At 43.2% G+C, this 25,002-nt stretch overlaps 1 protein-coding gene across 1 annotated transcript in view; it reads right to left on the reverse strand.

Annotated features, from left to right (window-relative positions):
* Positions 1-25,002, reverse strand: part of LOC115130258 (collagen alpha-1(XXI) chain-like) — a 48,352-nt gene that overhangs the window by 19,220 nt on the left and 4,130 nt on the right. Inside the window, exons 2-17 of the mRNA XM_029661193.2 lie at positions 21,751-21,869; positions 19,305-19,441; positions 18,735-19,158; positions 17,958-18,123; positions 14,573-14,798; positions 13,430-13,606; positions 13,045-13,122; positions 12,826-12,837; positions 12,651-12,740; positions 12,071-12,124; positions 11,776-11,829; positions 11,311-11,364; positions 11,163-11,216; positions 10,715-10,768; positions 10,544-10,597; positions 8,472-8,525 (exon numbers count right to left, since the gene is read on the reverse strand). Of these exons, the coding sequence (XP_029517053.2) occupies positions 8,472-8,525; positions 10,544-10,597; positions 10,715-10,768; positions 11,163-11,216; positions 11,311-11,364; positions 11,776-11,829; positions 12,071-12,124; positions 12,651-12,740; positions 12,826-12,837; positions 13,045-13,122; positions 13,430-13,606; positions 14,573-14,798; positions 17,958-18,123; positions 18,735-19,158; positions 19,305-19,441; positions 21,751-21,832 (1,770 nt within the window). The 5' untranslated portion in view covers positions 21,833-21,869. The remainder of the gene's footprint in view (positions 1-8,471; positions 8,526-10,543; positions 10,598-10,714; positions 10,769-11,162; positions 11,217-11,310; positions 11,365-11,775; positions 11,830-12,070; positions 12,125-12,650; positions 12,741-12,825; positions 12,838-13,044; positions 13,123-13,429; positions 13,607-14,572; positions 14,799-17,957; positions 18,124-18,734; positions 19,159-19,304; positions 19,442-21,750; positions 21,870-25,002) is intronic.

Here is a 25,002-nt window from a genome sequence, read left to right on the forward strand (position 1 = left end):
TAAACAATACTGGTAGGGTGGTGAGGGTGAGGAAAGTGGTGAATAAGCTTTGCCTCTGTTATGTTTTTTCTTTTGAAGTGTCCTGCCACGCTGCGCACATAAAAACATACATATCACCAAACCCTGTAATTACAACAAGAAGACGCCCTGATGTACCAATAAACGGGATTAGAGACATACATCTTTGTATGCTATAACTGTTAGAAAAAAGAGTGCAGAGTTTCTGGTTCAAAAGACAAGGAGGACCCCATGTAAAACTGTAGCGACCAGAATTGTCTTTACAAACGGGGACATAAATAATGGCTAGTGGCTAGGTTTCGTGAATTGAGAGTTGTAAAGAACTAATGTTTTACTGCCATTCGGTTCAAATGAGGATACAGTTGCTCTGAAAAACTAAGCTTACTGTGCTCCCTGTTTTACAAATGAAACAACTGAAAATGAACACAACCTTCTGTTTTAGCACAATGGGCATCTGGAATAGGTTTGTTGTATCCATTTTTGTATCCTTCTTGGGGGGCCAATTTTACTTATTGTTGTTTTCTGAATATTATCTGATCGCAACCAGTTATAAAATATTAGAGAACATTCCAAACCAGCAATTTGTCAACAAGCACCAGCCACTTGGGAAAAATGCAATGTGACACAAATTACACACACATATGTCAAACATACAGTAGTACCCTGTATATAGTCTATTTTAATTGGAAGCAAGAGAACAGAAAAGAAAGGTCCAAATTGGTTGTAAAATATAAAGTAGTCACAGGAAATGGGAAAATATGAAATGGGAATGTGAGTTCCATAGAAAGTAAGCCTAAATATAGCACTGTAGATGTAACTGATATGTACTTTTCAATGGAAGTTGTTTTTTCCTTCAGCAAAAACTCCATAGACTTGTTCTGTATCCTCTCCAAAGTAATGAAGGGAACCAGATTGACTGTACTCATTAAAAAGTTGCATACATTAGCAAGGGTGAGAAACTTTGAAGTCATAACCTTGAATACACTCCCCATTCTCCTCTCCCTTCAAACAGCACGGCACTTAAATGGCTAAGCCGGAAAATAAAACCCACACAGAGGGCCTTGATTTACAATTAAATCAGGATGAAATTTTGGTTCGTATTTGCTAGTTGTGTTTGTGTTTTCACTGAGCTCCCTGATGTAAAACACTGCTTTGCACCGCAGTTATTGATGGAAGGTATTATTCCAGAAGTTCCTACAGAAAGTCTGTCTCATGAAGCCTGCTGTTTGTTTTCGTAATCCCTCCCAAGCAGCTACACTGTTTGACTGTGCAGTGTGTTCAGTGGTGGCTACGGCACGAAGCCAGCTTCCCATTATTAGGCTTCTGCTTGTCAATGCCTTTTAATTATGAGGGCTCAAACATTGATTTTGGCAGCTAAATGCTGCATCACAATCATATTAGGGTGGCATTACAAGATATTAGAAAGGGCTCTCTGTGTAGCGACTAGCTAGCCTCTTCATGGGTTTTTTGACGTACTGGACCTGGAACGTGGTTTATATGGGCAAAAACCACTGCCTCCTACTGTTGCCTGTATGTACGGAGACTGGACAGACATCGTAAGAGCTGAAACTGCATGTGTTGTCTCGACGCTCAACCGCCGAGCAACAACACAAAAAGCGCTTTCTATCCCAGTGTAGGTGTGTGACAACTTCACTCAACACAAACCAACTAAAACTGGGACTAGGAGTGACAGCACCACTCTCCGGAGCACTCGGCTACACACATTACAGGACTTTTTCCTAAATGCTAGAGGTTCAGGAAACTGAGGCTAGTTGCCCATTTGTGGAATGGTAAAGAGTTTTGAGTAAGCAGGTGGATAACAAGAATGGGAGATGAGTATTCCGTTTTAGAAAAGTGCTGTGCATGTATGCCAATAGTTATTAGACAAACATTTCCTGATTTAAAAAAAAAAGCATTTCCTTTCTTCCAGAACCTCTTCCACAAGTCTTCTATGTGAATAGGGCAACAACCACAAAGAATATATAATGCACGTGTTCCATATGTAATTGCATGGCAATAACACTAACAAATCATCAAAACCATGTAAACCGATCATGCTTAGGGATAATACCCTATAATTAAAAAGCCTAATTACATTCAGCAGGTATATACTGCGATATGCAACTGGAATCTCAACAAAGGAGTAACATGGGGAGTTACCAAATTACAAGCCTGTTTTTAGGGACTCTGTGTGTCATATTGCCAAAGTAATTAACACCCTCAGTTTTGTTGAGGTATCATGAGGTAACATTTACGTTTGAATCAATTAGCAGACACTTATCCAGAGTGGCGTACAGTTAGTGCAGTCATCTGAAGGTAGCTAGGTTAGACAAACACCTAAGCCATTATATATAGGCCATCCACTTATAGATATAATGCCCTCCATTGTCTGCCAAGAGTATTAGTAAGAGCTTGTGGTTCCACACAACAACCTCATAGATACATAAGCATCTGTAAATGCATTCAAAGCAATGCTCATAGAATGTCCTCCTTCAGCTAGCAACAATGAACACGGGAGTTTCATTTGAGGCACCTTTTCCTGAATGACGTCAGAATCCCATTGTAGTGTTACTGAGCTTCCTCGAGTGCTAATCTAATTGGCACTAGTCCTGTAGGGAGGCTTAGCCTAAAACAAAGTGGGCTACAGCTTGGCTTACATTCTGCCAACTTGTTTAATTCAAGGATCAAATCTGGGGTCCTGTTATTGTACGTGTGGGCTACTGAAGCAGCGAGGGAAGGAATCTTGATGTTGGGGCTTTAGCCAGTGATGGTGTGTGTGTGTGTGGTGTGTGGTGCTGAGAGTAGACATATACACATGTATTACGCATCTGCTACACTACACATCCCCTGGTTAAAGATCCTAACCGATTCATTCCCTGGTTAAAGACCGTAACAGATTAATTCCCTGGATAAAGGGATACCTCAGGATTTAGGGTAATGAAGCCCTTTATCTACTTCCCCCAAGTGAGATGAACTCATGGATACCATTTTTATGTCTCTGCATCCAGTATGAAGGAAATTAGAGGTACTGTAGTTCTGCGAGCCAATGCTAACGAGCATGCTAGCAGTTACCATAAACTTCCAGTCATTGTACTAACACTAGTTAGCAATTTCGCTAAAGCTAGTTAGCAACTTCCTTCAAACTGCATGCAGAGACATAAAAATGGTAACCATAAGTTCATCCGACTCTGGGGAAGTAGATAAAGGGATTCATTGCCAAAATCCTGAAGTATCCCTGAAGTATCCCTGAAGGACCCAGATTCATCCAATATGTGCACACAGACAGACAAATACCGAGTCTGCCTTTTTAATAATGTATGCATTGAGCATGCATACAAATACAAAAAAAACATGCTCAATGGCTTCAACATGAGGGCCTCAATAAGACATTGTTGAAATTAGACCAGGGATAATGTAATCGTATATTTTATCCCCAACTATGAAAATGTTTTTGTGGGAGGAATTGCCCTGGTCTATACTTCTGTAAAGTCGTATAAGTCTATAGTATAGGCCTCATTGACATTAATTGGAATAGGCAGCCCGGGTTTCAGTATTGTTTAAAGGACAACTCTGTGTAAATCAACAATATTTACAACAAATTTGAGTTTTATATGTCTGTGAAAGTGTGGATAGTGTCGAGATTAAAATGTGCTTGTCTAATTGTGTGTGTGTGTGTGTGTGTGTGTGTGTGTGTGTGTGTGTGTGTGTGTGTGTGTGTGTGTGTGTGTGTGTGTGTGTGTGTGTGTGTGTGTGTGTGTGTGTGTGCATGCTCGTGTATGTGTGCATGCGTTTTCTTAGGGCAAAAACCTCACCAATGAAACTGACAGGCCACGTCACAACAGCTAATCACACAACCTAATGATGTGGGCGTTGGATGAAAGAAATTGGGCGAAGGATTTGGCCCGGAATCTGTTTTACTAGCTCATGTGGCATTGTGATATTTTACTGTCCTCTAATCTCAATAGTCATGCATGGGTCATCTTTCTCAGGGATTTTGAAAGAGATGGAAGACGATAAAGAGGGGAGAGAGATGTCGTGACGAGATGGAGAGATACATAAGGCACTGTGAGTATTAGGTCGGGTAACTGGTGTCCTGGTAAGATGTCATCCCCCTCCTGATGGTCCAGTGCTCATGGATTTAAGATCTGGGTAAAAACCCACCTTTACTCCTAGCTAAAGGTATCTGCTTAATGACATATTTTTGTTTTATATTTGCATTATATTTAAACACTTCTGTTATTGTATAATTTTTTAATCTCAGACCAACTTTCCTGGAGGCTTCTAAACCAGTAAACTAGACAGAGAAACTACTTCTACTAAATGATAATGATAATACATAGAATTTATTTTGCGCTTTTATTTCAGGCCCTAAGATATTTTGGGTCTGCCAACTGTCATAATTTAGAGATGAGAGATGCAGGGCACATTTATTCTGGGTACAGTCATTTTTTGTTGTTATTTCTCTGTAATACTACTAGCCACCTAGCAATTTTATGAAGTTGGCCTATAGCTGTGCCCCATCGGATTAGTGGGGTCCATTTTGCCTCTGTGACATGGCGTACAAGGAGTGGAATGTTAGCTAAACATACTGGTACCTAGGCTATGGCACTTCCAAAGACCTGCTCTAAACTGTTTGTTGGAATTCAGAGACCCTGACCTGAGAAGGGATGGGACAAAAGAGGGAGTAAATCTGCCATCCTGGTCGATAAGGGGAAGATATACGTCTGCTGAAGCTAGGTCTAGAGGTGCCCTCTGTAAACATTGTTCTAGCGGAAATCTCCAATAAACAGGAGAAGATAGTAAAAACCAAGCCAATGTCTTGAATGTCTTCTACCGTTTTCCTCCTGAGGTATGTTGGAGTAGCGGAGGTAGTTCAGTGTACCATGATTGTCCAATTAGTAACCTTGCCTGAGGGCTTGTTTTAACTCCCAGATGGGACGCAGAGGCTTTAGCTCATAGGGTTAACACGATGTTAAAGCACAAAGACCACCTGCGTTCAATACCATGTCGTCACATTGGCATAGGTTAAGTTTTGCTACCGGGTGAAGACTAACATCCTTCACCAAAGCCTAGGTACCCTACAACAATTGCCTGCCATCTAGATGCTATGGAATTAGGCATAACAATAGGTTGCCCAGTCAAGTTTGCTTGTGTGATGCTCCAATGCTGTGGCACCAGTGTCCCGGGATCTCACCTGGCCCTGTCAGTGTCTCTTCTGTCTCTTAGCTCAGTGATAATCACACCATAACCAAAATCAATACACACCCTGCCCCAGGATACCGTGTTGCTAACTCACCCACCTTGGTATATTTCGACTGCAGAGAAGAAAATGGCCTTGTTTTTACCCAAAGAACACAACACAGTGTAACACACAGCAAACACACTCCTAATGTGTGCTCCCAGAGCAAATATTTTGCTAGGTTTGTGAGTCCACTGGAAAAATGGAGTGAAAATATTTCACCTTGTCCTGCAAAAACCTTGAGAACGAGCCAGCCGCCATGAAACATATCACACAATGCAACCCAAGCAGACTCGTGGACATATCCCATTCATGAGATGTTTGTGGTGATTGATTTCACTTCCCTCCTGTGGGTATAATTATAGTACAATTTCAGTATTAGGTATAATTCCTAATGTCAGCAGAAAAGATAGATTTGGGCTAATAGTAAAATGAAAACTAACCCATGGAGATTCTTAAAAACATAAACTCACAAATAAAAGTATAATAATGGTTGCATTTATACTTGATATACACATGGATATTGACTTTATACATTCATTTAGAAGGCGTGCGTGCTCTCTGTCAGTGAGCAAGCAGGTGTTTGGGTAACAGCCAGGCTAATGGTAAAGCCATGACTTCACAGGCATGCAGTGTGTTACAGTGCAGCAGCTAGACATGTTGTTAACAGGAGGTTGTGAGTACAGTACAGGTACAGGCCTATAGCTTGGCATGGAGCATGGACTGGGTGCTGAGTGGGGAGGTGGCCCTCTGCCAGTAATGTGAAACACCCCCATGACAGGACCCAGGACCCAAGCCACCTGAACTGTCAATGGGGGTGAGTGCATGTCTCATTCAAACTGCCTGAGACTGGAAAGACACACACACACACACACTATTCTATATGCACCATCAGTGTTTCAAATTCACCAGTGGATCTCAGTGTAAAGCAACACTAACTGATTGAATCACGCCATTGGTTTGTTACAATAGTTCTCCAACATGTGTCACAAAAATTAAATAATCACACACACAGTTATACATAATTACACTGACTTCCAGGATCACTAAATCATCATTTCAATGTGATGACTTACTGCAAGTCAAGATTGTGCACTGATTGTGTCCAGATGGGTTGAAGTGAACGAATCTGTACAACAAGTGAATTAATCAATCTGTACAACCCAGTTCAACAATGTCTCTCTCTTTCATTAGAAAAGCAAACTGTATAAGATCCGGTAGCACAAATAACATTACGTAGATGTGTCTCACTGAGTCTGCACTGCCTTGTGATTCATTCATTTTACCAACTATTACAATGGGCTGAAAGGTAGAGGGGAAAACACTCTTTCTGACTTTTCCATCCAAACACAATCTTTGTTAGGAGTCACTAATCCAATAAACAGATTTGAATTTCCATGTTGGAGTCAACTGTATGAGAATAGCCCTTTCTGTCCGTCTGTATATACAGATGGACTGATTCCTGTAAATCATTAGGCTGTGCAATGGTCCCTGCAACAGTATCAAGGGAAATGCACTTTATTTATTTTTCTTGCAGTATCTGAGAAAATGCCACTAGTGAACGTTCGCTTGGTCCCAGGACCAGGGAAATCACAGGCTTCTAGCTTGATCCCAGGACCAGGGCAATCACAGGCTTCTAGCTTGGTCCCAGGACCAGGGAAATCACAGGCTTCTAGCTTGGTCCCAGGACCAGGGAAATCACAGGCTTCTAGCTTGGTCCCAGGACCAGGGAAATCACAGGCTTCTAGCTTGGTCCCACGACCAGTGAAATCACAGGCTTCTAGCTTGGTCCCAGGACCAGGGAAATCACAGGCTTCTAGCTTGGTCCCAGGACCAGGGAAATCACAGGCTTCTAGCATGGTCCCAGGACCAGGGCAATCACAGGCTTCTAGCTTGGTCCCAGGACCAGGGAAATCACAGGCTTCTAGCATGGTCCCAGGACCAGGGCAATCACAGGCTTCTAGCTTGGTCCCAGGACCAGGGCAATCACAGGCTTCTCACAGGGACCAGGGAAATCTAGGCTTCTAGCTTGGTCCCAGGACCAGGGCAATCACAGGCTTCTAGCTTGGTCCCAGGACCAGGGAAATCACAGGCTTCTAGCTTGGTCCCAGGACCATCACAGGCTTCTAGCTTGGTCCCAGGACCATCACAGGCTTCTAGCTTGGTCCCAGGACCAGGGCAATAACAGGCTTCTAGCTTGGTCCCAGGACCAGGGCAATCACAGGCTTCTAGCTTGGTCCCAGGACCAGGGCAATCACAGGCTTCTAGCTTGTTCCCAGGACCAGGGCAATCACAGGCTTCTAGCTTGTTGGTTACAAATCCCTCACTCACTTTTCAAGGTGCTTTTCAGGATGAAACACATCCCTGACATGGGTCTTTAACCACTGTGTTCTGGTCCTTTAGTTCTGATGAAAGGCCTCATTTGGGTCTAATAGGACATGTTTAACAATATGACCGGACTGCAATTCTGTTTTGTGTCAATGGAACTGTGCAGTAGCACCCGACATGTGGTTCACATTAGAAACTCAAAGTGTGAACACAACCTTTTGTTATTACTGAGGCAGTGCTCAACCCACACACAGACCGGTGGGCCTGTTGGAATTACAGTGTTTCTTGGGTCGCAATTGCATTATAATAACAGGAAAACTGCCAAATTGCTTTGTGGCTGGAATTCAATTGGTATAACATGCACATAACTTCCTTTCCTAGAATGGTCGAAAGTGAATCTCCACAGCGAGCCTTCATGCTTTCTTGTTTGCAAGTTCACAGTCTTGTATTTAACTTATTTCACAACTTGATGTACTTCAGATGTGGTCAATCCTGTGTCCTTCGCTTAATTGAATCAAATGATGCCAAGAGAGGCTTGATGGGATTGAATTTCAATCAAAGTAGCAGCATTCCCAACCATCCATCTAAGGCCAAAGAAGGTATTAGAATATGATTCACTTGGCATCTGGTGCAGAGCACATTATCCTATATGATCCTACTGTACCTTGTATTTTCACACGGTACATCATAGAAAAACCACCATGTAGTGAATGTAGTTGCTTGGATAGTATGTTGTTTCATGTAATGACACAGGAACTACACTGTTAACTAACGAGAAACAGAATGAGTCTTGCTTCCTTTCATTACTGCCTATGCCTCTATAAACAAAAATCAAGTTAAGATCCGCCCATTGTTAATGGAGCAGGAAGTAGAGGATAGGAGTCACCTTTGGTCCCACCGGCCCAATCATTCCATCTTTGCCCTGCACTCCTGGTCCCCCCTGTAAGGAAAATAAAAGAAGAAACGGAGCAGAACAGGTCAATACCAAATTCCCCCTCTTCACGTCCCAAATCAAACACAATTACAGAAATTAGCCCCTCCACTCCCACTTCAAACAGGCTGTCTGGTGTATAGACATACAGAGAGGACTGAGGAAGCAGCAAACCCACTCTGCTGTAACCTACACTTTCTCCCATATCTGAGAGAATTACAAAAGAACTGTGGTGTCTCCACTGTGAAGGTAAGAACGGCTAGCCTGGGAATCAAAACGGTTTCAGAGTCAAAGACCTGCTGTGGGTTATGCAGTCAGGTGCATCTCAGAACCACTGCAGTGAGAGAGAATTAGAAGCACAGAAATTTACTGTCCGACCAGCTACCAAACCGACCAGCTACCAAAGACTGTGGGCTCTCATTCTCCGTAGCCGACGTAAGACATTTAACCGCGTTAACCCTCGCAAGGCTGCCGGATGAGACGGCATCCCTATCCACGTCCTCAGAGCATACTCAGACCAGCTGGCTGGAGTGTTTACAGACATATTCACTTCGCTGATCCTCAATGCAGGGGCCCCACAAGGATACGTGCTCAGCCCCCTCCTGAACACCCTGTTCATCCATGACTGTGTGGCCAACTCAATCATCACGTTTGCAGACAACACAACAGTAGTAGGCTTGATTACCAACAAAGACTAGACAGCCTACAGGGAGGAGATGAGGGCCCTGGGAGTGTGGTGCCAGAAAAATAACCTCTCATCCAACGTCAACAAAACAAAGGAGCTGATCGTAGACTTCAGGACACAGCAGAGGGAGCACCCCACTATCCACATCGACGGGACCGCAGTGGAGAAGGTGGAAAGCTTCAAGTTCCTCGGTGTACACATCACTGACAAACTGAAATGGTCCACCCACACAGACTGTGTGGTGAAGAAGGTGCAACAGCGCCTCGTCAACCACAGGAGGCTGAAGAAATTTAGCTTGGCACCTAAAAGCCTCAAACTTTTACAGATGTACAATTGAGAACATCCTGTCAGCCTGTATCACCGCCTGGGACAGCAACTGCACCGCCCACAACTGCAGGGCTCTCCATAGGGTTGTGCGGTCTGCCCAACGCATCATCGGGGGCAAACTCCCTGCCCTACAGGATACCTACAGCACCGGATGTCACAGGAAGGCTAAAAAGATCATCAAGGACAACAACTACCCGAGCCACTGCCTGTTCGCCCCGCTATCATCCAGAAGGCAAGGTCAGTACAGGTGCATCAAAGCTGAGACCGAGAGACTGAAAATCAGCTTCTATCTCAAGGCCATCAGACTGTTAAACAGCCATCACTAGCACCTTAGAGGCTGCTGCCCTGTATACATAGACTTGAAATCACTGGCCACTTTAATAATGGAACACTAATCACATTAACAATGTTTACATATTTTGCATGACTCATCTCATATGTATAAACTGCTTTCTATTCTATTCTATTGTATTTCAGTCTATGCTGCTCCGACATTGCTCATCCAAATATTTATATATTCTTAATTCCATTCCATTCCTTTTACTTTAGATGTGTGTGTATTGTGAAATTGTTAGATATTACTTGTTAGATATTACTGCACTGTTGAAACACAAGCATTTTCCTACACCCGCAATAACATCTGCTAAACATGTGTATGTGACCAATACAATTTTATTTTATTTTATTTATTCATGCAGTGCAGTGCATGGTAGTTATTAGTTCTGTCAGTTTGAGCATCTTAGCATTGAGCATTACCCTGTTAGTAATGGGGATTGAGTTGAAGGTTTGAATTTTTTTGTGAAGGACTTAAATAAGAATCATTGTAATCGTCTAGGGTGTAGAAGCAGGCAACACATACTATTTTATCAGCAGCTATGTAGACATGGGAGCTTTAAACAAGATCTAACTAAGAAGCCAGGTTCCCGAAACTGACAGACTGCCAAAGATTATGACAAACGACCATATTGGTCAGATGATGATCATAGATAAACAAAGAGTCAAAACCAGAACGTACCATTGGTCCAATCTCACCCGGAGGTCCGGTTTGTCCCCTCTCACCCGGAAGTCCCTATATGGACAATGGAGAAGACATGTTGTTACAGGCAAAGTTTTGGTTCATGAAATATTATAGATCTATTGTTATGAAAAGGTCTGGAGACCCAGGCCCAAACTCTTCCTCCCTTACCTTTTTCCCTGGAATTCCAACAGAGCCCAGGTTTAATTGTGAGGTCGCAGGACCCTTGAATACAAAAGACAATATTTAACAACGCACAGTGAGGCATTGATGAAAAATCTAACTACTCTTGGCATCTGTAGTGTATTACAGTGTTGACTTTTTTTGCTCTGCCCATTTTCTGAAGGTTTTGATATGCTACATGTGAAAATAAATCCCTCCATTTCCTCTCCATCTGGTCTCAAAGGGCCTGCACTTCAACGCAGTTAGACTGTGTTGTTTACATTGAACCTGACCATCTATTTAAACCCTCTTAAAACACTAGTCCAGAACAGACAGAACAAGACTGGTATACAGAGCACCATTGTGGTGGTTCAGACAGGGCTGTGGTGGTGGTGTGGGCCGGTTGGCTCCTCTCGTCCCCTGGCACAGTGGGTGAAAGTCGGGTTGGGAGTCTCACCTTTGGTCCTGGCGGGCCCGGTTTCCCCGGCAGTCCTGGATCCCCTCTCTCGCCCTTCATGGACACAAAGTTAGAGTGTTATGCAAAACTCAAACCCTAATATATAAATCCAAATCATGCACATCTACACAGAGGAGGAGGAGCTTACTTTGCCACCTGTCAGACCTGGAGCCCCGCTGGGTCCTAGTTGGCCCAATTCACCCTGTGTGGGTCAGGAATAAATAAGAAACAAACACTTCTATTGTATGTCTCTCTGATTTAATAGATGTATCATGCTATTAAACATTTATTAATGGCACTGCAGCGGTTGCTAATAAAAGAGACAGTCGCACGCTGCTCTTCCTAGCATCATATTTTAGGTGTTGGTCTCTGGGCTTTCCTCAGAGCTTTCAGAACAGTGGTTGCTGCAATGGTGTTGGTAATACTGGCTACTATTGTGGTGGGTTTGATTCCTGCACAGACCACATTAAACTGAATGGATATGCTAACTGTTAGCATAACAACCATAACGGTTTGATTAAAAAAACAGTACTATTCATATTTAAAAATACATTATTCCTGAGTGTTACAAGTGTTACAGTTAGCAGTTTTAGACTTGTCAAGAAATGCTCACCGTCTCGCCAGGAAACCCAGGTTCTCCAGACCCACCAGGCTCACCCTGGGTTCCCTAGACAAAACAAAAGGCAGGCATGGAGGAAAACAAGCAATCACAGGGTCAGTATAATGTAGTCTATGTGTTGCCTAAGTGGGAAGGCTATCTGTGATTCTCTGTTCCGTTATGTCAAATGATAGGTCAAAAAGTCCCCCAAAACTTCTCCCAACATCTGTGGGAGGTAGGTGTGATGGGAGATGGGTACTGTTGTTTTCAGGCAATATAAAGAAGATATGAGACGTTGATGTGTACTCACAGGCTTACCGTCAGGGCCTGGTGGTCCTGCTCTTCCTATCTCGCCTCGGAGACCCTGTACAGCCAGTCACAATGGCATTAAAAACTTTACGAGCTCCACAACAAATGTGAATGCGTGATTGATCATGCTACGCAAGTGGGATATACTCAGGAGGATCAGAAAAAAACATTGTTGGAGTGATTTCTCCCTTTCTTTTCTAACTTGTATTGTTTTGAATGAAAGATTGTCCAAATAAATACTGCAGTAATAACGGATGGCCCGTCTAATGATTAATGATCGACAGTGATTCCTGCCGACACACTTCTAGAATGGACCCAATGTAATAAATCACACACAAATCACACAGGATGCAGTTGCAGTGCCTGTCGCTGATAACTGAAACGTTTTAAGCTCTGGTGTCAAAAGCTACCTGAGGGGAGGAGACTAACCAATCTATCAGATGTCATTTTCTTTTACAACAAAGCCCAGGAAGCAGACAGACAGAATGAGATGGAGAGAGGGGCAGAGAGAGTGTGTGTCTTGGTATATTGTATGTGTGTGGGAGAGGGTAACCCCCGGAGCGGGTGATGCTGTACTGTACCATAGGTCCAGGAGGGCCAGGTGGTCCTGGGCTGCCATTAGCACAGTCACACTCCACTTCCTCCACTGTGGGCTCACGATCCAGGGGACACTGGGACAGATACACACTGAAGTGTGACACTCTAATGCAGACACTAAATGGTTAAAAAGAGCAGAGACAACAAGTCCTCACTCACCCTCTCATCATCCTGTGAAAGAAAAAAGAGAGAAAAATATATGTCACTATACCCTTATACCCAGTTTATGTAAATTGCACTTCAAACTGCACTTTACAACTTCTTTGTCGAGATGTTATTACATTTTCTCCGTCGGTCATAATAACATTAAATAAGTAAGGAGTTGAGAGTAGTAGGGGAAATGAACAGATTTTCCCCGCATAGTAATGTGTGCCTCACCACAGAGTAGATTTCACAGGCTGTCTCTCTCTCGCTTTGATGAGGGTCACAATAAAGGCGCAGTTTCTGTATCTCCACCTTAAAAAGGCGGTTAAAAAAAGAAAGGAAAACAAGTCAGGCAACACTGAAATTATGAAAGAGACTACACAACAATTTCACCCATTGTTCATCCAAATGCAATGGTCCTATTTCACTTTAGTCCAACATAGAAAACCACATCTGCTAAATGCTTTCGTCAAATGCTTTGTGAGAGCCATGCACGCCCCACGTAAGGCCCCAGTAAATATACAGTGCCAACCTAAGTAATTATACTGGAGCAGTAGTAAGCCTATAGTCACATCCCTTGCCAATTTGCCGTAGAACAAACACTGTTCCTTCTACTCACAGGGACTGTGGTCTCCGCCCCAAACTTCTTGGCGACCTGCGTCTTGCCGTTGATGTAGATTGGCTCCACCGGCTCCAGTAGCGCCACTTCCTGGATCTCCTCATCGTCCAGGAAACCGGTTACTTGCCGGGGCCTCACGAGCAGCTTCAGCTGGTGCCAGCCTTCATCAAAGAAACTCTGTAATGGATGGTGGCACAAAAGGGTCAATCAGAACAATAGGGACATGGATGTGACGTCCATAATACCATAGGGCTCTAATTCACTTGCGGTTGCATCCATACCACAAATTGTGGGCCTAAATCACGTTTCTCACTAGTGGCCATGAAACTGAACATATGTGTCCACATTGTCAGTGTAAATGTTAAAGTGTACTCTTAGTTATAATAGCTACATCTAGGAGTGGGAGTACTTGTGGCACCCAAGCTTCTAGAAGGTTGTCAATGCTGCCAGTCAGAGTGGTGAGCAGTGCCATGGAGGTACTTATGGCACTATCCCGCTTTTCCATGGCACGCTCTCTTTGAACACAAAGCTGCCAAAAGGAAAACAGAAAAATCAACTGTTCCGTGGTCTTTAGACATGGCATCCACATGAATTAACTTTGCATGTTATTCTGAGTGGAGAACGCGTTGGAGTCTAAACTGCAATTCAGTCCGTTAAAAGTATCAGAAATAGGAGGGTCATATTCATGATCATTGACAGACTACATTCCGACGCCAGCAGAATGCATGCCTACCATCACATCTGTACAAGATCACAGTTAGGATCCGGTGTGTTTTCCTGATAATGTCACCTGACCAGGAATAAGTCCTGGCTTTGAAAAGTCTGATATAGTGTTTTCAGTATACTGTGGTATCAGTGGAGACTACTGAGAGGAGAGCGAGGTTCATAATAATGGCTGGAACGGAGAAAATGGAATGGCATCAAACACATGGAAACCATGTGTTTGATACCATTCCGCTGTCATTACCACGAGCCCGTTCCCCCCAATTAAGGTGTCACCAACCTCCTGTGTGTGGTATACAGTACGCTCTTTAAAAAAACATGTTCCATTCTGGCTATGACAGTAGTAGAGGTCTACGTTGTTCATGTGCAAATATGTATACATGTATACAAAAATGTACACAAGTACACAAAGATACCAACCCCAATGCCCTGCACATTAAAGGTGACCAGCTGCTCCTCATTGGTGGTGCTGGTGGTCGTGAAAGTGACAGACTTGTCCGCTCCGTTCAGTGTCACTGCTGCCTGGGTGACGCCATCTTTAGAAAGGATCCTCAACAGGTCAAACTTGTCCTGTTTGGCTGAACCCTTGAGGCGGACCGTGGCCACAAACACATAGGATGGAGGCAGACCCTCGGGGAAGATCTCCCTGAGAAAATAGTCAAATAACAAATAGAAAACTGAATCATGAATACAGTTCTTGTCAACATCTGTATGGTGACTTGTAAGTAACCTTTGAAAAATGAGGGGAAATCATAAGCCTGCAAAGTATGACGAGTACAAAATGTGTCATTATCAAGTGACCAGTCTAGGAAAAACTATGGATTCAGAGATTTTCCTGGTCAGTTCATTTTCCACTGTTTTCCTTCAGGCTGCCAAGAAAGGATTTAGAATATTCCACTATTGCCGATGATGTTGTGCACTTTTTACCAACGAGGTTTGAAGTGCCACTGGACGGAAAATCATCTGGATGTTTTCAAAAACTCACCCAGGCTTCTAGTGTCTGTGGCTGAAGGTAGTCCAAGTGACTCACCCAGGCTTCTAGTGTCTGTGGCTGAAGGTAGTCCAAGTGACTCACCCAGGCTTCTAGTGTCTGTGGCTGAAGGTAGTCCAAGTGACTCACCCAGGCTTCTAGTGTCTGTGGCTGAAGGTTGTAGTCCAAGGCTGACTCACCCAGGCTTCTAGTGTCTGTGGCTGAAGGTAGTCCAAGTGACTCACCCAGGCTTCTAGTGTCTGTGGCTGAAGGTAGTCCAAGTGACTCACCCAGGCTTCTAGTGTCTGTGGCTGAAGGTAGTCCAAGTGACTCACCCAGGCTTCTAGTGTCTGTGGCTGAAGGTAGTCCAAGTGACTCTCCCAGGCTTCTAGTGTCTGTGGCTGAAGGTAGTCCAAGTGACTCTCCCAGGCTTCTAGTGTCTGTGGCTGAAGGTAGTCCAAGTGACTCTCCCAGGCTTCTAGTGTCTGTGGCTGAAGGTAGTCCAAGTGACTCTCCCAGGCTTCTAGTGTCTGTGGCTGAAGTGTCCAAGTGACTCTCCCAGGCTTCTAGTGTCTGAAGGTAGTCCAAGTGACTCACCCAGGCTTCTAGTGTCTGTGGCTGAAGGTAGTCCAAGTGACTCACCCAGGCTTCTAGTGTCTGTGGCTGAAGGTGGTCCAAGTGACTCTCCCAAGCTTCTAGTGTCTGTGGCTCAAGGTGGTCCAAGTGACTCTCCCAGGCTTCTAGTGTCTGTGGCTGAAGGTAGTCCAAGTGACTCACCCAGGCTTCTAGTGTCTGTGGCTGAAGGTAGTCCAAGTGACTTTCCCAGGCTTCTAGTGTCTGTGGCTGAAGGTAGTCCAAGTGACTCTCCCAGGCTTCTAGTGTCTGTGGCTGAAGGTAGTCCAAGTGACTCTCCCAGGCTTCTAGTGTCTGTGGCTGAAGGTAGTCCATGTGACTTACCCAGGTGTAGACGTTAGTCAGATTTCGAATTCAAGCTTGTCTTGTCACGTCTTTAGCAGAAATAACAATGCCCCGTAACTGAGTTGATGATAATAATAATAATAATATGATATTTTATTGATTTTATTCAGATCCTCATTAACCAATGGCAACAGCTAGTCTTACTGGGGTCCTAAATTACAAAAAATACATTATAAACAAAATACTTTACAATTGACATACATTTTAAAAACATTAACATTTAGTGTGTGTGTTTGTTACACATACATGTCAGTACATACGCACAACAAGTAGGTCACATGTGGGAGAGGCGTTGTGTCGTAAGGTGTTGCTTTATTTGTTTATTGAAAGCAGGTTTGCGGTTCACTTGTGCTATATGAGATGTAAGGGAGTTCTATGCATTCATGGCTCTGTATAATACTGTACATTTCCTTAAATTTGTTCATGACCTGGGGACTGTGAAAATACCCATGTCTGGTGGGGTAAGTGTGTGTGTCAGTGCCGTGTGTAAGTTGACTATGCAAACAATTTGGAATTTCCAAGACATTAATGTTTCTTATAAAAACAAGAATCAATGCAGTCAGTCTTTCCTTAACTCATAGCCATGAGACACTCGCATGCATATTATTGATATTAGCCCCTGATTACAATGAAGAGCAAGACGTGCCACTCTATTCTGGGCCAGCTGCAGCTTAATAAGGTCTTTCTTTGCAGCACTTGACCATATAACTGGACAATAATCAAGGTAAGATGAATCTAGAGCCTGCAGGACTTACTTTGTGGAGTATGGTGTCAAAAAGTAGAGCATCTCTTTACCACGTACAGACCTCCCCATCTTTACAACCATTGAATCAATATGTTTTGACCATGACAGTTTACAATCTAAGGTAAAACCAAGTAATTTAGTCTTCTCAACTTGCTCAACAGCCACACCATTCATTACCAGATTCAGCTGAGGTCTAGAACTTAGGGAATTATTTGTACCAAATACAATGCTCTTATTTTTAGAGTTCAGGAACAGTTTATTACTGGCCACCCATTCTAAAACTGACTGCAACTCATTGTTTAGTTTTGAAATGATTTCACTAGCTGTGGTTGCTGACAGGTATAGGGTTGAATCATCAGCATACACGGACTCACAGGCTTTGTTTAATGCCAGTGGTAGGTCATTGGTAAAAATAGAAAAGAGTGGAGGGCCAAGAGAGCTGCCCTGGGGTACACCATACTTTACATGTTTAATATTAAAAAAGCTTCCATTAAAGAGTTCTATTAGATAGATAGCTTTGAATCTACGTATGTGTTATGGTTGAAAAGCCATAACACATACGTTTTCGACATGATAATTATGGTCAATAATATTAAAAGCTGTACTGAAGTCTAACAATACAGCTCCCACAATCTTCTTATTATGCCATTTTTCAACCAATCATCAGTCATTTGTGTCAGTGGAGTCCATGTTGAGTGCCCTTCTCTATAAGCATGCTGAAAGTCTGTTGTTCATTTGTGACAGAGAAATAGCATTGTATCTGGTCAAACACCATTTTTTCCAACAGTTTTCTAAGAGCTGGCAGCTAGCTGATAGGTCGCTCTGATAGAACCAGTAAAGGCAGCTTTACCATTCTTGGGCAGCGGAATGACTTTGGCTTCCCACCAGGCCTGAGGACAAACACTTTGCTCTAGGTTCAGATTAAAGATATGGCATATAGGAGTTGCTATAGAGTCATCGACCATCCTCAGTAGCTTTCCATCTAAGTTGTCAATGCCAGGAGGTTTGTCATTATTGATCGTAACAATAATATGAGATAAGTATGAGTTCAAAATAGCTAAGCAAAGCAATTGAGGACCATGGTTGATGTGGAGGTTGAAGGGGAGACCCACCTTGTGTTCTCTGTGATGTCTGTTGAGGTGGTCAAGGAGAAGGCTGTCTCAGACACCAGAGAGCCTTGGATCTTCTTGGTCTTCTGGTGGATATTCATGCCCAGCATCAACTCAAAGCCCTTCTCATCCCTGGAGGCCACTGGGATACGCGTAGGACACACAGACTCTTTGGACAGGAAATGACATCACATACGTCTCAGTGTGTTGTGGCATATCTACCGTAGATACAATCTAGATTGTATTTGAACATGCATGCCAAACATTATAATTAACCCATTTTGACTAGCTTCTCTTTGTAAGTAGTGAACGGGCTCCTATGGCTTCGTAAACGTTGTTGACAAATTTCCCTGCAGTTTATGGTCAAACAATGCCTCCAGCTGCAGTGTGGTTGGCAACAGCAAGCGTATCACATCTGTTTCCTGCCACCATCTTTTCTAATGCCCTTTCTTTACGCCGCCACATGTCCCTGGTTTGGCTCCAGTGCCTGCGGCTTCCCACTTCACAAAGCGTGAGTGGTGTGCAGCCTGCTTTCAGGGCAAACCTCCAGTCTCTTAAATAGGCATAGTAGCCGGGGCCCCGCACGAGATGTGACCCAATTAATGCTTTCTGTACTCTTGCAACCCAAAAAGTGAAAGAAGTCCAGGTGAAAGAAAATGAACGAAATCAAGGAAAAGGAATAGCGGCAACCCACCCTCGAGTTCTAAACTCACTGTTTGGGGAACTCTATCCTAGCACACCTCCAGGTAGCAGTACACCTCCTATCTTACACTCACTCACCCTCACACAGTCTCTGCTCCATGGAGTCTCGGATTCGGTCTATGTTGGCGTAGTCCTCGGCATACAACACGTAGGTCCCCCCCGGCTTGTTGGCGATGGACATCAGCTCTGAGGTGGTGATCTCGGTGCCCACTCCCACGGCGAACACAATGACGCCTTGCGCCCGCGCCTCCACGCTAGCGTCCACCACATCATCCTGGGACTTTCCGTCCGTCACCACCACCGCAATGCGGTTCTTGACGGTGCTGGTGCGCTGCGAGGACGGGAACACGTGATCTACGGCGAACTTGATGGCACGGCCCGTCTGAGTGTTCCCGCCTAGATAGCTGATGCCCTCGATGGCCTGGATGAGGTCCGGGCCACCGTGGTGCTTCCCCAGGGGGATCTCCAGACGAGGGGTGTCGCTGTACTGCACCACGGCCACCTAGTTCAATATAGTCTTATTTGAATATGTCAAAAAAGTTCAATTTAACCATTGTAGTTATATGTCAACTTTCGGTGACATATTACAGTAACACTGTACCGGGCAACTTAAGGTGCAGTGTTACACATATTCGTTCTAAGTCTGACCTGTGAGTAGTGGGAGCTGATGTCGAAGCCGCTGGTGATGTTGATGAGCCAGCTCTTGGCCTTTTTGAAGTCACTGTGGCCCACGCTCCACGAGCCATCTATGATGTAGACTAGGTCATTCACCGCAGTGCTGCAGCCTAGGAGGGGTGGTCACAGGTGTACACACACACACACACACACACACACACACACACGCACACAGTCATAGATACATTAATGTACATGCACACACACACATGTACACCTCAAAAATAAGATATGATCATGTACAATGTCAATGTACAATGTCAAAGCTTTCCATATTTAGCTCCAAACATGTCCTTCGTAATCAGGGCCGTAATCAGGGCCTGATCGGCTACTACACCCCAGCCACCAGCTCATAGTGTTGCTGCAGTTCCCGCCCCCACCCCATTCCTGCTTCTCCCGAAGTTCACTCCCACTATCCTTGGTAGCTCTGGTGATGTGTGTGTTTATATGGGAGTATCCTATTGTGAAACATTAATAAAAATGACTCTGCCAATTAGATTATTGTATTTGTTTTATGTTTGTGATTAGTGATTAAGGCAGTAGCCTAACCTAGCCTGTTAACATTAGCTAGCTACTACTACTAGTGGATATAATTTTAGCTAAAAGTAATCTATAGAGATTTGAAGTGAACATTTAAAAAATCAATGAGAAAAGAAGCACAATCTCTAACCAAAGAAATTCGCTGGTGAAATTTATCAGCCATGTGGAGAATGACAAGTTTTCGTTGGCCCACTACAATAGGAGGAAGGCGAACGGGGAGATAGTGGAGAGACCAAGGTTAGCCTATTCCAAGCCTATTTGCCTATTCCAAGTTTTGCTGCAAACTTTTTGCTGCACACGAGTGCAAATATGCGCTGGCAGGGATGGAACAAGAGACTGGAAGAATCTGTGCCACCTACACAGCTCGCATGAGAAGTCACATGTCCACCTAGATAGCTTCCAGATATGGAAGGAGCTGGAGATCAGGCTGGTGTCCAAGCAAACTTAGATGGTTTGATTTCAGGACCATGGACAGCTACCGAGAGAAAACATCGCTGACTGCAATTCAGCACCACAGCAGATGAAAGAAGCCACTAGGTGGAGACAAAATAAATAAATTGTTGAAACTGATGTCGGACAATCAAATTCAATATGTAAATAAACTACATTTGTTAAGGCTGGGTCATTGACATAAAGCGTATTTTACACTGCTCCAGCGAAACGAGGCCCGCCCTGCATTTATATAAGCAGTTGTTTCCTAAGTTCAAATGATCTTACTCTGTCTTACAGTCCTAACAAAAATATTAAAATATATGTTAAATGTGTTATATAAAAGCGATATTTTAATTTGAATTGTAATAATTATGGAGCCGTGCTATGTGTGATAACAGGTGTTATATACAAGAAACTTGTTTTCCTACTATAGGTAGTAGGTTGCATAGTGATAGCAACATTGTAGCTCTCCGATGCAGAGGTTAAAGATAATTGGAGCTTATTTCTTCATCTTCCAATAAATAAGTGGTACACCTACCTGTTTGACAGACACAATTATCCTATCCATATATGTCGGTATAGCCAAGTACTCCAATACTGTCGCATGCACTGATTAAATACCTTTGTGTTTGGGAAGGGCGTGGTGTGACTAAAACCAGGGCTCAAATTGAGTGAGGGTATCACATACCCTTTGTTAAAGAGAGGGCAAAAAGGATTAACTTGGTGATGCCTTATGGTAAACCAGCTCTAAAATGCCTGGGAAAGACGCGACTCCAATGCATATGGGGATATATTGATTCCTCTCTATGACAATCTCAAGCTGAGCTGCAAGGAGATGAAAACACGTGACTTTGCTATTCTGTCCCTACTAATTAAGAAAAGAAAACACGTTTGTTTAAACCCAGGCAGCTTTAAGGAAAAGCGCTTCTGTTGTTTGGTTATACAACAGACGAGTAGCCAGTAGTTGAAGCTTACAGTTTTCTGCGTCAGTAGAGCCTCTGTCTGGGTGGAAAGGTAACTTTTGAAGGTGCCATGCTTAGATTCATCAGGATGTCTACGATGTCATTATTTTTGTCTCGCCTACGGCGCAGAACGTCCAGGGCATTGCTGATTTTATCAGCGTAATCAGATTGAAAATATTAGACTATGTTATTGACATTGAACTGATTATATAGCCTACTAACCAGGTGTGTTAAAAATGGTGTTTATTCGTAGCATAGGCCTATTAATTGGCCTGCTATTATGTTCTGTTCCTCCAACTTTTAGCTGAGAAAAAAAATTGGCCCGAGGCCAAACCTATGGGGGGGTGGCAGATTTTTGTCTCGCCTAGGGCGGCAGAACGTCCAGGACCGGCCATGTTCGTATTTTGAGATGCAAGGTTTAACCTGCATGTTTTCTACAGAACAGATTAGACATACCATACCGAATGTAGACATACTGTACATACCAGCTCTGATATCCTCCTCCTCTATTGCCTGTAGATATGCCAGAAACAGCAGCATAGTCAGTGACCTTAATGTCCATGCCATTGTTCTTTAAGAGGTGTCCCGGTCCAGTCTTCACAGTCTGAAATTAATACTTTCACAGTTGAGAAATGCATGTTTATAATTTACAGTATGTAAATCAACAGATTGGATTTCGGATCAGAGAATGTCAGGGAGATGTGAAACGTCAAGAACAAACAGCAGTTTGATATGTGCAGATGTTGAAGTAAGCTGTTCTGAGATTTCATGTCAACTCTCATTTCAGACCTGAATGTCACATTTTACAAACGTAATCACATGTAAAAACCCTCTATACGCTATCAAAATACAAAACAGCAGTCACCACGTACTGTGAATTTAATTGGACTGTCACCGAAATGCCTAACACCATTCCTGTTTAGAACGGGCCTGTGGTACACCCACTCATTCATATGCCTGTTCTTCCGAGAGTCTGCTGTCTCTTTTTACAAGAGAGAATGTTATGCTTCTCAGCTCTGTTTTGTTTCATGCAATGTAATGGGACAGATGCGTCAGATGAGCAACCAGGCAAACTCTAAATAATGTACATAAAAAGGACATGAATTAAAACAACATGTGTCAGGAAACTGTACTTGTACGCCCATGGGCTGAAAACAAGAACCTCTCTCCCTAAAATCTGTTTTTTTCTTCCCCCACTCTTAAAAAATATCTTGGTAAGGGAGACATTTTGCATTATGCCATAAGATGTGTGGTCTGTTTTTTTGTGGGGCCAGCCCACTTTCATTTAGCCTAGAAACATTGCCCCACCGACCACAGGCTTCAGCCAAAGAAAATAACAATGTAGGCAGAACGCTAGAGAACACAACACGAAAATAAACATGGCATGCTGCAGTGTGTTGGCAGGCAGTCTGAAGACAGGGGTGGGACGGCACACACACACACACACACACACACATACGTCTCTCTATGCGACGGATGTCAGTCGTGGCCAGACTGCTTCCTCCCTCCACTTCAAATCCTTCTCCACTACGATGTCATTTGCATGTCAATGGACATTCTTTTCTTTTTTAAGTCTGATCCTACAAGCATTGAGTTGTTCTGCTTCAAGTCATGGTACTGAGCCATGAATTTCAGCAAACAGCCTTGAGACCAAGTGAATAACATGTTTGTTAACATTGGGGTTCTGAGTCACAGGGATATGTAACTCTCAGGCTGTCAAGACGGTAAGTTCTTTTGAGGTAAAGGAGTGGCCTGAGTTCAAGTATCAGACACAGGGGTAAAGAGAGAAAAAAAAGAGACAAATGTGTCCAATGCTGGCCTCCATTCACTACTTCTCCAAGCGGTCTTGTAAAATGGTAGTACAGGTAGTAAAATGTTACAGCCTGGCTGTAACTGCAGGTCCTAGGAGAGGGCACTCAGGACATTCCCAGAGACATGGGAAGTCAATTCCCTCGTGAATCATCTGTGTGCAGCGTTTCCCTCCATCTCACTACAGTGATGGTTCCACTAAACCTGCAAATGATCCATCAGTGGTAAACAGAGCACCAGAACTGTGAATCAGGCATTAAAACAAAACCAAAAATATATATACACATTGTGGCTCGTTTATGAATGAATCACTGAGAAGCGAAGTTACATCCATCACCAAGAACATTTCATCATTACCCTGGATTTGTGTCCTACACAGCAAATGTGTGGCTGTTGTGTTGAGGTAAAACATTTTGTGAGTGTTATGTCTACCCGAGTGTCGATTATAGTGGTGTTAACACCAGTGGGATTTAAATTGACACCACCTGTGTTTCACAGTGGAATCGACACCGCATGGTGTTGTTGTTACTCAACTGTGTGGAGTTCATTTATGTTAATCCTCTTGGGAGTGAAAAAGACCTGGGAGGGGCCTCTATCATATTTCGCAGCATGCTTTGTTGTAGGTTTATTTTGAGAACAGTTTGTTTTAATATACAGTACCAGTCAAAAGTTTGGACACACCAACTAATTCAAGGATTTTTCTTTATTTTAACTATTTTCTACATTGTAGAATAATAGTGAAGACATCAAAACTATGAAATAACACATATAGAATCATGTAGTAACCAAACAAGTTTTCAACAAATCAAAACATAGTTTATATTTTAGATTCTTCAAAGTAGCCACCCTTTGCCCTGATGACAGCTTTGGAATGCAATCTAATACAATATAAGTGGTTGGAATTATTGCTCCCGTTACTGAAATGGTTGTTCCAATTTAGATGGTTTAGGTAGTCTTTTATGACAAGTTCATCACCATAGCACTCATTCTGAATTTAAATTGTGAATGTCGTGGAATAATCAGAATTGGTTGGTAACATAGGTAAGATGTTTTATATTCATCATATGTTTGTAAGTTACTTCTCATCAAGAATGTTATTTTTGTATAATACTGTGGCAGGTTTGCAGTTATCTGTTCTATGTCAAGACTAAGTTGCATGGGCCGCAGAGAGGGGAGAGGTCAAAGTGTCATCATGTGTAAACATATCTTTTGCTCCACTATGTCTGTGTGCCAGTGTGTCTCTGTGATCTTGTCCAGGATTGGTTGTATTTAGAATTGGTTGTATCTAAATGACAATTTGATATATGCCTGTTGATATGGAGGATTGGTTTATGGTTCTGGGGTTTGAGTAAGGAGACAAAGCTGAATGATTTATTATGTCTATGCTGTCTGACTATGTGGGTTCTTTGCTATTAAAGGATCGCAGTTGCATTGTAATGGGGCTCTCAGAGAATTCACTGAGAGACACTGAATTACCTGAGAGTCACAGGGTTTGTGATAGAGCTCATATAATTAAAGATGGACTTTGATAACTAACTCTGACTTGTGTGTGTGGTTTGCTCCCATGATTTGGTAAATAGAGGAAATTTCCACGACATGGGTGATAAAAGTTTAAATTATTATAATGTGGCGGCAGTCAGCCTGGCAGGTAGGAGCGTTAATTACTGGCCCAATGCTCCTACCCGCCAGGATAACTGCTGCCGCATTATAATAATCATAACCCGAAAGGTTGCTGGATCAAAACCCGAGCTAACAAGCTAAAAATCTGTCATTCTGCCCCTGAGCAAGGCAATTAACCCACTGTTCCCCAGGTGCCGATGCTGTCGATTAAGGCACCTCTCTGATTCAGAGGGGTTGGCTTAAATACAGAAGACACATTTCAGTTGAATGCATGACTAGGTATCCCCCTTTCCCTTCCCTAATTGTTG

This window comes from Oncorhynchus nerka, linkage group LG6 (assembly GCF_034236695.1).
Source record: "Oncorhynchus nerka isolate Pitt River linkage group LG6, Oner_Uvic_2.0, whole genome shotgun sequence".
In the NCBI taxonomy this organism is placed as follows: domain Eukaryota; kingdom Metazoa; phylum Chordata; class Actinopteri; order Salmoniformes; family Salmonidae; genus Oncorhynchus; species Oncorhynchus nerka.